The 12,500-nt window shown below is 59.3% G+C and overlaps 1 protein-coding gene across 2 annotated transcripts in view; it reads right to left on the bottom strand.

Moving 5' to 3' along the window:
* Window positions 1-436: 436 nt before the first annotated feature.
* Window positions 437-12,500, bottom strand: part of NBR1 (NBR1 autophagy cargo receptor) — a 33,158-nt gene continuing 21,094 nt past the window's right edge. The window contains exons 7-15 of one of the 2 annotated variants that reach the window (XM_078881706.1): window positions 12,080-12,267; window positions 10,509-10,775; window positions 9,839-9,977; window positions 8,504-8,782; window positions 7,667-7,730; window positions 6,878-7,084; window positions 5,222-5,732; window positions 4,094-4,244; window positions 437-2,979 (exon numbers count right to left, since the gene is read on the bottom strand). In XM_078881706.1, coding sequence (XP_078737832.1) covers window positions 2,791-2,979; window positions 4,094-4,244; window positions 5,222-5,732; window positions 6,878-7,084; window positions 7,667-7,730; window positions 8,504-8,782; window positions 9,839-9,977; window positions 10,509-10,775; window positions 12,080-12,267 — 1,995 coding nt within the window. In that variant the 3' untranslated portion in view covers window positions 437-2,790. Of the gene's footprint in view, window positions 2,980-4,093; window positions 4,245-5,221; window positions 5,769-6,877; window positions 7,085-7,666; window positions 7,731-8,503; window positions 8,783-9,838; window positions 9,978-10,508; window positions 10,776-12,079; window positions 12,268-12,500 lie in introns of both variants that reach the window. The other variant, XM_078881707.1, reaches the window with a different exon arrangement.

A 12,500-nucleotide genomic window follows, 5' to 3' on the forward strand; every position in this document is an offset into this window, starting at 1 on the left:
CACAGTGGGGGGCACAGGTGGGGGGCACAGGTGGTGCATCTGCCAGTCATTTTGGTCAACCCATGGCACCTGGGTCTGTCCCGTGACCTCCTGTCAGTGATCCTTCAACACTTCACGTGGCCTCAACGTGCACATGTCCTGGCACAGGCACCGCGAATGGCGGGGGTATTGGTTGCGGGATTGTAAAGTAATTTAATTACTAGAAAACACTCCGTGTGAGCGATGTGAAAACCCAATAAACCGCATTAGTTCACCAACGGGCACTGACCAGCGTGGTGAGAGCGTCAGCCGGCGGTGGACACGCGCAGGGGGTCGATCTATTTTTTTCTCATAGACAAAGAGCCTCCTCCTGTGTCGCCTTCAAGCTGTTGGAGCAAGCGCTGTTTAGTGGGCAGACAGAACAACGCCCCCGACATTCAAGCAAAGCCACGCGGAGTGAATTTTAAACTGTGCGATTTTTATTTTGGGTTTACACCACTGAAAGCCGTGCGTGTTGATGTCGCGGACACAGCTTCCTCCCCCCTTGGCTCATCTTACCTCCTGCCTCCTCTCTCTCGCGTCAGGACAGCTCACAAACGTCTCCCCTCCAAACGTCTTTGCAGAATCAAAACATGGGTATTCATAAATGCAATATGTGACTAATGAACTAATATCCTGCAATGAATCTATATCAGGTGCTCGTGTTCATTTTGTGGTGTGTGTGTGTGTGTTTGTTCTTGGTTGAGTGGGGAGCACACGTGGTGCAATCTTGCCAGTTGCCCAATCGGTGAACCCATAGCACCTTGGAGTCCATCCCATAACTTTCCTGGCCCAGTGAGCCTTCACCACTCTTTCCGTGGCCTCAGAAGGCACCTAGCCTGGCACAGGTGGCGTTGTGGTGACATCACTCACTGATGTTGTTGGTGTGGCTCTGGCATTGGCACTACAGCCCAAACCATCTGGGTGCAAATATTTGCAAATATTTAGCAAATATTTTTTGACGGCGATTCCTCCAATTGTCAACTCTGGAACCCCTTAGAAAAATCAGCCGACACCCTACTGATGTGACGTCATGTCCAGCCACGTCAATTACAGATGGAATAATTGCACGGACCTGGGGCGGAATGGGGGGCTAGGGCACAGCTGAGCAAGATGTCACGGCCACCTGCACCCTTGGCAATGTCGCGCTGCCACACGGAGCCATGAGAGTGGCAGAGATTGCTCAAACGCCGCCCCCCATAGTAACACGGATCTGCTGTGCATTTACGTGTGTGTGTGTACACGTGTACGCGTGTGTGTACACGTGTACGCGTGTGTGTGCACGTGTACGCGTGTGTGTGTACACGTGTACGCGTGTGTGTACACGTGTGTGTGTGTGTACACGTGTGTGTACACGTGTACGCGTGTGTGTACACGTGTGTGTGTGTGTACACGTGTGTGTACACGTGTACGCGTGTGTGTACACGTGTGTGTGTGTGGCGACGTCACTCGGTGGCGAATGGCTGTTGTTGTTGTGTGTGTACATGTGTGTGTGTGTGCACACGCGTGTCTGGGGAAAACGCCCCGGCATTACCACTCGGCCCCGCCCGCCCGCCCGCCCGCCCACACAATCTGCGATTTTGACATCTGGCGGCGTATCCAAGCGCCCAAGCCGACAGCAACTGGCACGTGACTCTTTCACCCCCTTTTAACTGGCGGCTCTTGAGAAAACCAGGTGGTGGAAATTCCACGTTACTGTGGCATGACGGGGGACCCGGAATTCCACCTCCGACGTAGCTCCGGCGAGGGTTGCCGTGCGTCACTTCCACCCACGTTTGTGAATCTCAGGAATAAAATCGAACAAAGATCTCTTTTCAAGCTGGGCGGTCGGTCATCAACGACCGTTGCCAGCTGTAAATTATATCCCACTGCCTCCCGCTATCGGCCGCTAAGCAAGTATGAAGCCCGTTAATGGTACGGTTTAATGTTTCGCTGGGGGTGTGCGGGCGTGCGGGCAGCAATGAGAATGAAATAAAGACTTAACCAGGCTTACGCAAAAACTAAACAAAATCACTACCCGAGTACAGACATGCGATTGGAAACGCTACGCCGAGAAGCCTACTTAGAAGTGTTATCGTTGGGAATCTAAATCTGCCGTCGAGTCTGCGGCCTGAAGCTTTGCCCAACCGTGGTCCACATCCCCACAGGTACATCGGGACTCTGAAACCCACTCTCGTCTGGATCTAAATTATCCTTGCGTCCACTCCAGTCTGAGAATTGATCCCCCCCCCACCCACCATCGTTTTGAGTTTGAATTGCTACATCAGTTGGTCTTATTCCCACCAGGGTGAGTTATGGTATGTAATTACGGGAGTCTTAATCCCACACTGATCAGCAAGTTGATACAACTAGGACACGGGCCTTGATCTCACCACCCAAGCCGATGTCTTAACCGATGCCACTGCTAGACCATCAGTGTCACTCCGAGGCTGTCAGTGTCACTAACAGTGTCAGTGCTAGACCACTAGGATCTCTACTCGCTGATTGGGGATACTGCTATTTTCAGTGTCAGTACTATCGTCGGTGTCAATGCTGTTGTGTCAGTGCTCGACCACTAGGATCTCTACTAGCCCATCTGGTGGAGGGGGGTCACGGCTACGGCCACAGCATCACGGCTACCGCCGTCGTCACGGCTACCGCCAACGTCGTCATGGCTACCGTCACAGCGTCGTCACGGCTACCGTTACCGTCGTCGTCGCTGCCGTCACGTCGTTGCCGTGACTACCGTCACAGCGTCGCCGCCGTTGGCACCTGGGCATGTCTGCGCCGCGCTCAGTGGCGCTCGCGGTGCCAGCCGTCGTCGTTGGCGGCGAGCAGCGCCGGCACGACGGCGTTGAGGTCGCCGGCGTGCTCCTGCAGGAGACGGGCGTTGAGCGTGCGGTCGCCAAATCCCATCTCCAGCAGCGTCCTCATCGCAGTTGGCGTCACCGCCACGGGGACGCCCTGTCCACCATGTCCACCCTGTCCACCACGGGGGAGACGTAAACAGAGAGGAGGAGGAGGACACGCGGGGGAACAGACGGGGAGACAGGACGTGGGGAGACAGGGATAGGACGAGAGGGGACATGGAGACCGGGAGATGGGGAGACGAGATGGGGAGAGGGGGACAGGCGGGATACAGGGACGCGAGGGCAGACGGGGGACAGGGGAGGCAGGTGGGACATGGGGAGAGACAGAGGGGAGAGACAGGGAGAGAGGGGAGAGAGGGGGACACCGCGTGAAGACACGGGGACAAGGTGCAGTGGTTAGACTCGAGTCGCCGGCCAACAGCAGGGCCCAGTTATATCTGAACCCGTTCTGGGCCCTCCCACCGCCTTTACCAATCTTACATTACACACTCATCATATAATACTATAACACGTACCATACAATACGATACTACAACACACTTATAATAATACAACACACAACTGCTTTTATGTGTTTGTTGTCCTTCCCCCGCATCTCCGCTTAGCTACGTACGGTGCGAAAGAAGTTCAACGCACATCGGTACAAACAATTTACTTGGCGATACTGCGCTAGCAGTGGTGCAAAAGCACACAAAGTACAAACTCGCCACGTCAATAACACCGCGGCCACATCAACAATCAATATCGTGCTATGAAGAAGGGTCATTGCCCGAAACGTCACCTACTATATAACTTAAAAAGCCACACACACACAGAGTGTTGCTATTGCCGAAACGTGGTCAGTGTGTATATATACAGTGTGTCCCATAAAAATAACTAATTAATATGTTTTTGTAGTAAGTAAGAACGAGTCGGATAATTCTACAAGTAGGAAATCGGAGTCAGAGGGAGGTTGCTGTTGAACTTTACAGACTGCATCCAGATCGCGAGACAATGACACAGAGCTGCGTTTTCCCTACGATTCCAGACTCTTGGGACAGCCTGCATATAGATTGCGACGACTCTCTCGCTCTCTCGCTCGCTCTCTCGCTCTCTCGCTCTCTCGCTCGCTCTCTCGCTCTCTCGCTCGCTCTCTCGCTCTCTCGCTCTCTCGCTCGCTCTCTCGCTCTCTCGAGACGCCAACATGCAGCGGTTGGCAGCTCCACGGCCGACGCGGCGAGCCTCACCTGTGCGGCGGGCACCCTCAGCATGGCCCGGATGGCGCTGGAGGCGAGAGTCAGGGCGCTGTTGATGTAGCGGGGGGCGCCCAGGGGCTCCGCCCGCTCCCCGCCGGGTGGCCCCGAAGCGCCGTCACCGTCGCCCTCCAAGAGCTGGCCGCTGTCGGCGGCGGGACAGGGTGGGACAGGGTGGGACAGGGTGGGACAGGGCGGGACAGGGTGGGACAGGGCGGGACAGGGTGGGACAGGGCGGGACAGGGTGGGACAGGGCGGGACAGGGTGGGACAGGGCGGGACATGGTGGGACAGGGCGGGACAGGGTGGGACATGGTGGGACAGGGTGGGACAGGGTGGGACAGGGCGGGACAGGGCGGGACAGGGTGGGACAGGGCGGGACAGGGTGGGAGCGGGCGGCGTGGACGTTAACGCGGCCGCGTTCTGCCTCCGTACCGCCGCTCCCCGGCGCAGGAGCGAGAGTGTCCGTGCGTAAGCGCCGTCCGTCACGTGAGGCTCGTACATAGTGTCGTGTACAGTGCATAGTGCAGTATGTATGTAGAACTCCTTTCGCACCATGTATAGTAGTGTAGTGTATAGTAGTGTAGTGTATAGTAGTGTAGTGTATAGTAGTGTATAGTGTAGTGTATGGTAGTGTATTGTGTATGGTAGTGTATTGTGTATGGTAGTGTAGTGTAGTGTATCGTGCGTACTGCACGTTTAACTTCTTTCGCACTGCACGTAGCCAACCGCGCTAATCAGAGTCCTAGAGAGGCATGCACGGTGGGAGGGCCGGGCAGAGGCCTCCTTAGACTTGAACCGGGATGGGGAGTCGACAGCACGGATGGCCGGGGAAAGAGGAGATCCCGACGACACCGACCAGAACCAAACGGTTGCTCCGCCGGCCTCACAACAAGACGGACCTCTCAGTCAGGACCAGCGGCGGCAGCTAACGACGCGCTCACCGCACGCGACGTCAGTCGGCGCCTGCACCTTGTGCCACGCAGGGACAGCTGCCACCGGGGGTTCCCCCCCCCCCCCGCCCCACCAACCCTCCCGTTGTGAGTTGCCGAGCAGATGGAGCAACTCACGGCCGACTGCGGCCATTGTCGAGGCGGCGGTGCGCACCGGACGCTCCACTCACCCGTCGGATCCGCCGTGCAGCGGCAGCGGCGTGAGCGGCACCGCCCCGCCGGCGGGCGGCCCCCACAGCATCTCGTCCACCGTGCCCTCCGCCGGCGCCAACGCCCCGCCGGTGCCCATGCCGCCCTCCTCCGCCCGCCCCCTAGAGCCCCGGACACCTTCCTGCCGCTCCTCCGCTTCTTCTTCATCCTCCTCCTCCTCTTCCTCTGGCGGTGCATTGTGGGAGCTGCCCGGGGGGGAGATCATCTCGAGCGAGAGAGGGCGGCTCGTGTCGAAGCACTCGGGAAGCACCACCACGAAGTCGTCCGAGGACTGGCTGCCGCTGCCATCCTCCTCCTCCTCGTGCTCGTCCCGCGCTCGTCCCTCCTCCCGCCCCTCCTCCTCCCCGTCGTGGCCACCTCCGCCGCCAGTGCCGCGCGCCACCAGTTGGGCGGTGCCACCCGGCGGGCCGGCCAGCGCGTCGTGCCAGCATTCGTCGTCGTCGGCGGCGGCGGTTTTGGTCGCGGCCGCGACTGGCGTGGGGCGGAGGAGCGGTGCGGGGGGGGAGCCTGATGGGTCGGCGTACACGCACAGAGACAAAGACAAAGATCCCCCCCCCCACCCGTGTAGCCTTTCACAGGCTCTTGGGACAAGTGCTGTTCAAGGCCGCCACGGAGCGGCTAACGAAGGGGCGGTGTGGCCCACACCACGCCTGGCCGCCTTTGTCTCCCCAGTGCTGATGGTTAAGACTCCACACCAGATAATATTTCAAGGATGAGTCGACCTAGACATGGCAAGCCTGTGATGTCTTCATAACACAGATACAGAAAGATATACACGCACATAAATCTAAGATCTGTATAAACCCACAGACAAAATATTGACTTATCCACTCGCTCACACGTACTCACGCACTCTCATTCACACACTCGCACTGACCCAACACACGCTCACCAACACAACAACCGCCATTCACCACTCAGTGGTGGTGACATCGCCGCGGTGTTTGTGCCAGGATCGGTGCACCTTGAGGCCACGTAAAGTGTGGATGGCTCGTGTTGGCACGTGACAGAACACACCCAGGTGCCATGGGTGGACTGACAGTGGACGTGAAACAGCTTCAGAGCTCATCAAATATCTCCAGGATCAATAAACATTCCGATTCTGCTTTTTACTGTGCCAACAATCACGCACTAGACCCCACACACTCTCACACACACACGCTCTCCCACGCACACTCTCCCACACACTCACTGACATGCCCTCACCCACCTACGCTCCCACACACTCTCACACACACACGCTCTCCCACGCACACTCTCCCACACACTCGCTGACATGCCCTCACCCACGCACGCTCCCACACACACGTTGACATGCCCTCACACACACACACGCTTTCCCACACGCACACACGCTCACACACACTCTCCCACACACTCGCTGACATGCCCTCACCCACGCACGCACGCTCCCACACACTCACACACACACTCGCTGACATGCCCTCTCCCACACACACTCTCACACACACACACTCTCACACACACACTCTCACACACACACACGCTGACATGCCCTCACACACACGCTCCCACACACGCACGCTCACCCACACACACGCTCCCACACGCTCTCCCACACGCACACAAGCCCTCCGACGCCCCGACCCACGCACCGTGGCGGCGCGTGTCCCTGCGGGGCTGTGGCCGTGGCTCGGGCGACTCCTCGAGGGCGAGCGAGCGGATGACCGTCTCGAAGACGAAGTCCGTGCCGCTCAGCTCCTCCTCGGCACGCGACTCGTGCGGCCACTCCGACTCCGGCAGCGCCGCCGCGGCGGCGGAGTCGTCGTCGTCGGGCAGTGGGGAAGCACGGGGGCTCACAGCTGGGGGCGAGCGAGCGAGGGAGAGCGGGGGCGAGCGAGGGTGAGCGACGGCTGCCGATCCAGCCATGGGAGCGATCGCCCCCCACACCTGATGGAATTTCGTGACCAATCTCCCCCCAACCCAGTGGTGATGATAATGATGAGTGTGACGGCGATGATGGTGGTGATAGCGGTGATGTCGATAATGATGATAACAATCACAGAGTAGGCAGTGATGATGGTGGTAAGTAACATGATGGCAGTGGCGATGGCTCCGATGGCTCTGGTGACGACAGTTGTGATGATGATGATGATGGTTGGGGTGGTAGTGGCGGTGAAAATTATTGTAGCGATCACTGTAGGGGGTGATAACGGTGATCGTGGTGGGAATGCTGGTTATAGAATCGGTGACGTTGCAACGGTGGTGACGGTCACGGTGTTGTCCGGGATAATGGTGGTGATCGTAATATTTCTGACGGCGATGACTGCGATGATTGCCATCGCAGTGATGGTTGTGACGACCGTGGTGATGACTGTGATGACTGTGGCGATTGTGACGACTGCCGGGTCGTCACCATCCCCAGTGCCGTGCCGCTCACTCACCGACCGGCGTATTGCTCGGAACCTTCTGCTCCTCCACCGGCAGCAGCAGCTCGAACGACAGATCCTGCGTCGGCACGCACCCAAGACAAAGACAGCCCCCCGATAAGCCTCCAGCAGACCGCTGGGGCAAGTGCTGTCGGTGAGCACCGATGAAAGCTGGCACGGCGTACGAGGTGGTGGCGTGTACCAACAGCGACGCCGTGTTCACGCACACCGCCACAAAGCCGGGCTGAGGGGCCCCCGATTGGGTCAAGGTATCGCCCGCGACTGACGTTGGTCGTGGCCGGGAATCGAACTCGGGGTTTTCGAACTCGGGGCTGCTGGGTTTTGAAGCTCAGTGCGCTAACCGCTGCACCGCCGCTCCGGACGCGAGCGCACAGACACGCGCCCAACACACCTCCGCCTATCGCCTGCGTCTCATACACACAAAGACAAAGATCCCCCTTATAGCTTTTAACGGGATCTGTTGGAGCAAGGGCTACTGGGCGAGCGCCTACGAAAGCCAGCACGGCACACGAGGGGGTGGGTGGCCAGCACCACGCCAAACTGCCTCCCCAGTGGTGATGCTTAACACATTGCACCAGGTACTCATTTGAGGCCGAGTCAATCTAAGGGGGAGGCCCATGACCGGTTCAGAGAATCGTCAATGAAGTCACCACCACGCACGCGCACACACACGCACCAAAGACGAAGACATGCACCACACACACGCGTATCACACACGCACCACACGCACGCACCACGCGCACGCACCACGCACGCACGTACACACCACACGCACACACCGCACGCACGCACACACCACACACGCACCACACAATGCGGCGGCGTTGGCACCTTGCGAGTGTTGCGCACGTCGCTGTAGAGGGAGTGCGTCGGGGAGTTGGGGGCCTCGGGGCCCATGGGCGGGTCGGCCACCACCACGGTGACCCACACGCGGGGCCCGAAGGGGCGGCCCTCGTGCGCCAGCCGCCAGTGCGACGTGTAGGTGCCCTCGGCTGCGGGGGCCACAAACTCCACGGAGAGCGTGCCAGTGCTGCCCGGCGCCAGGAAGGGCACGCTCACCTCGCGGCCCGTGCTCACCGCCACGCAGAGGTTTCCCCACAGCAGCTGCAGCTGTCGCGGACAAACAACGCACGGACACACGCAAGCACACACACACAAAGGAATTTAAGGACAGATGGACCCAGGCATATGTATGTATGGAGGGACACGCACATATACGGACGGACACGCACACACAGGATTGTAAGGACGGATGTACACGGACGTATGAAGGTATGGAGCGACATACGTACGCATGGACACACAGGAATGTAAGGATGGGCGTATGGATGGACGGATCCGGGCGTACGTATGTACAGAGAGAGACGGATGGATAAAAGAGACAAAGAACCCCCGTATAGCCTGAACACAGTTGGGGCAAGTGCTGTTAGCGAATAGCATCTGTGAAGGCCGGCACGCTACTGGAGGAGGGTGGGTGGCCAACACCACGCCCGGCTGCCTTTGTCTCTCCCCATGTCGATGTTGACTGCACAGGGCACCAGGTACCTTTGTGAAGGATGAACCGACCTCGGGCAGGCCCAGGACTGGCTCAAATTGTTGCCGTTGTTTTTGGTTGCGTGAAGGAATTGTCAACATCAAGTGACGATTATCTGAACCAGTCGCTGTGCCTCCCCTAGGTCAACTCGGCTTTAAATGAGTACCTCGTGCGCGTAGTGTAAACATCGGCGTTGGGGAGTCAAAGGCGGCAAGGCGTGGTGCTGGTCACCCACCCCCTCGCGTGCCATGCCGGCCTTCACAGGTGCTACTCGCTAACAGCCCTTGGCCCTACAGTCTGTTCAAGGCAATATTGACGCTGCTGCTACTGGGCAGTTGGAGGCAGTCGCCCTCCAGCAACAGCGGAGGGCAGGGGAGCGACGCTCACAACAACGAGCGGAGCGCCGATAAAACACAGCAAGTTGGCACAGTAGGGGGCACAGGTGGTGCATCGGCCACTCGTATCAGTCGACCCGTGACACCTGGGTCTGCCCCGTGCCCTCCTGCCAGTAGCGAGCCATCCGCACTTCACGTGACGGCCTCAAAGTGCACCGAGCCTGGCACGAGCGCCGCAGGGTGACGTCACCGGTGACGTCACCGCCGCCGCCGCTGTAGTAGTTGTTGCCGCTGTACCGTGGTGCGCGAGTCCCAGGCCATGTTGCCCGTGTTGCACATGCGCCAGTGCTTGATGAAGCGCATCTCGGGCTGCACGTGGGTGCCGTCGGGCAGATTCTCCTCCACGAACACGGCGTTGACGCACGCCAGCGCCGGGCTGGGGGGGGGGGCGGGGGGGGAGTGGGCGGGCTGTGCATCAACCATCACGCGGAACGACGCTCATCCTCGCAGCGGCAGCGGCGGCTTTCGGCTGCGAGCCATCCAACAAAGGCGGTGGTCACCGCATCGCTCGGCGCTTTCAGATGCGCTTTGCGGCCGTCTGGAACGCTCTTCCTTCCGATGTGAGGAAGCTACTGGGAGCTGATCATCTAGATTGACAAACTAGTTTCTGTACAGCTGCTTTGTGCGTTTAGTTCGCTGTCCTTCCTCCCGCACCCTCGAGTAGCACGGCGCGAGACAAGTTTCACGTAGACGTGCACAACTTGAAGCCGCACTAGAGCAGTAGCTCCGCAACATCCGCTTCTGCGGGCCGGTCCCTGACAACACGACGGGGGCGTCTCTGCCGCTCGCCGAGACTTCCCCTAAGGGGTTCGACATCTCACGATGGCGCGACGCAACCGCCGCAACCGCCGCAACCGCAGCAACCGCCGCAACCGCAGCAACCGCAGCAACCGCCGCAACCGCTCACATGTGAGAGGGCGCAACCAGCTGAGCAGCCGCCGCTGCCTCCTCGACATCCTCCTCCTTCTCCTCCCGCTTCTTCTTGGCACCGCCCGCGACGCCCACCGCCGCCGGGGCGCCGGTCGCGACCGCGGCTCCGGCCCAGGCGCGGCCGTAGCGCTGCATGCTCAGCTGGCGCTTGATCTCGCGAAACTCGGCCTTGCGCTGCTTCTTCTCGGCGCGCAGGCGCTGCTTCTCCAGGCGCAGGAGCTCCTTCTCGGCGCGCAGGCGCTGCCTGTGGGAGGGGCGGGGGGGGGGGGTCACGGGGTCACGCCGGCGCTGACGCTTGTTGCCACGGAGGGCGCCCGGAGAGGTGGGGGGAGGGGGGAGGGTTCCATCCCTCCGACTCGGACGCCTTGCGGCGCCGTGCGCACGAGGGCGGACGTGTGATCGAGTGTGAATGAGTGCGAATGAGTGAGTGCAAGTGAGAGTGAATGAGTGTGTAAGTGTGCGTGGATACAAGTGCTTGCTAATAGCACTTGCCACAACAGTCTGTTAAGGCTATGTCGGGGACCTTTATCTTTGTGTGTGGAACGCTAGTTTAGCAGTGAGCGAGCGGCGCTAGGAACCCGACGACCCAAGTTCGATTCCCGCTCACGGCCACCAACGCCGGTGACGATGATCTGAACCGGTCCTGGGCCCCCCCTATGTCGACTCAGCCTCAAAACAAATACCGGGTTCAGTGTGTAAAGATCGCCACTGGGGAGACAAAGGCGGCCGGGCGTGGTGCTGGCCACCCAGCCCCTCGTGTGCCACAGTGCCGGCCTTCATAGGTGCTGCTCGCTAACAGCACTTGCCCCTACAGTCTGTCAAGACTATACGGGGCGTCTTTGTTCTGCATGGGTTTCCTCTGGCATCCCCGGTTTCTTCTCACGGCTTCAAGGCCACACACCCACACACACCCACACACACCCACACACACCCACACACACCCACACACACCCACACACACACACAATGTAACTGGCATGTGCCAGAACATCTCTCTGCTGAATAACTACCTCCAAATTACTCAATCGGAAACCTTGGCAGGACTCTCATGAACAAAAAAAAAACAAAGAGTCTTGAGACTTAGCGAGGCCTCACCCGAGTAAGTAGACGCTATATAGGTTAGATGATAATATCAAGCGCCCGTCTGTATGCGGGCTTGTGTGTGTGTGTATGCTTGTACTGACCGTCCCACTTGTACTGCCCGTCCCACTTGTACTGCCCGTCCCACTTGTACTGCCCGTCCCACTTGTACTGCCCGTCCCGCTTGTACTGCCCATCCTGTTTGTACTGCCTGTCCCGCCTGTCCCGCCTATCCCACTTGTACTGCCCGTCCCGCTTGTACTGCCCGTCCTGTTTGTACTGCCTGTCCCGCCTGTCCCGCCTATCCCGCTTGTACTGCCCGTCCTGTTTGTACTGCCTGTCCCACCTATCCCACTTGTACCGACCGTCCTGTTTGTACTGCCCGTCCTGTTTGTACTGCCTGTCCCACCTATCCCACTTGTACTGCCCGTCCCGTTTGTACTGCCCGTCCCCGCCGCGGTCTCGTACTTGGCGTCCCGGGCACCGGCTCCGTTGTCCGGCTCGTCCGAGTCGCGGGCCCGAGCATCTGGGGGGGCCGCCCCTTTGCCGGGGGGGTGTCCCTTGGGCGGCACGCCTCCGGCGAGCTCGCGAGCCAGGCTCTTCCGCACCTCCTTGGTCACCCGGACCGTCACGTCCACCACCACTTTCTCTCGGAACTGAAGCAGAGGAGAGGGATGGGGGGATGGCGGGGGGAGTCAGAGCCGTCGTATGATCTCCCCCAGTTCTCACTCTGTGCAGAACACTCACTCATTCTGTAGAACAGGGGGAGATCACACACACTCCACTCACTCACTCTGTAGAACAGGGGGAGATCATACAAACTCCACTCACTCACTCTGTAGAACAGGGGGGAGATCATACAAACTTCACTCACTCACTCTGCAGAACA

Source organism: Lampetra fluviatilis, chromosome 62 (genome assembly GCF_964198595.1).
Source record: "Lampetra fluviatilis chromosome 62, kcLamFluv1.1, whole genome shotgun sequence".
Lineage (NCBI taxonomy): Eukaryota > Metazoa > Chordata > Hyperoartia > Petromyzontiformes > Petromyzontidae > Lampetra > Lampetra fluviatilis.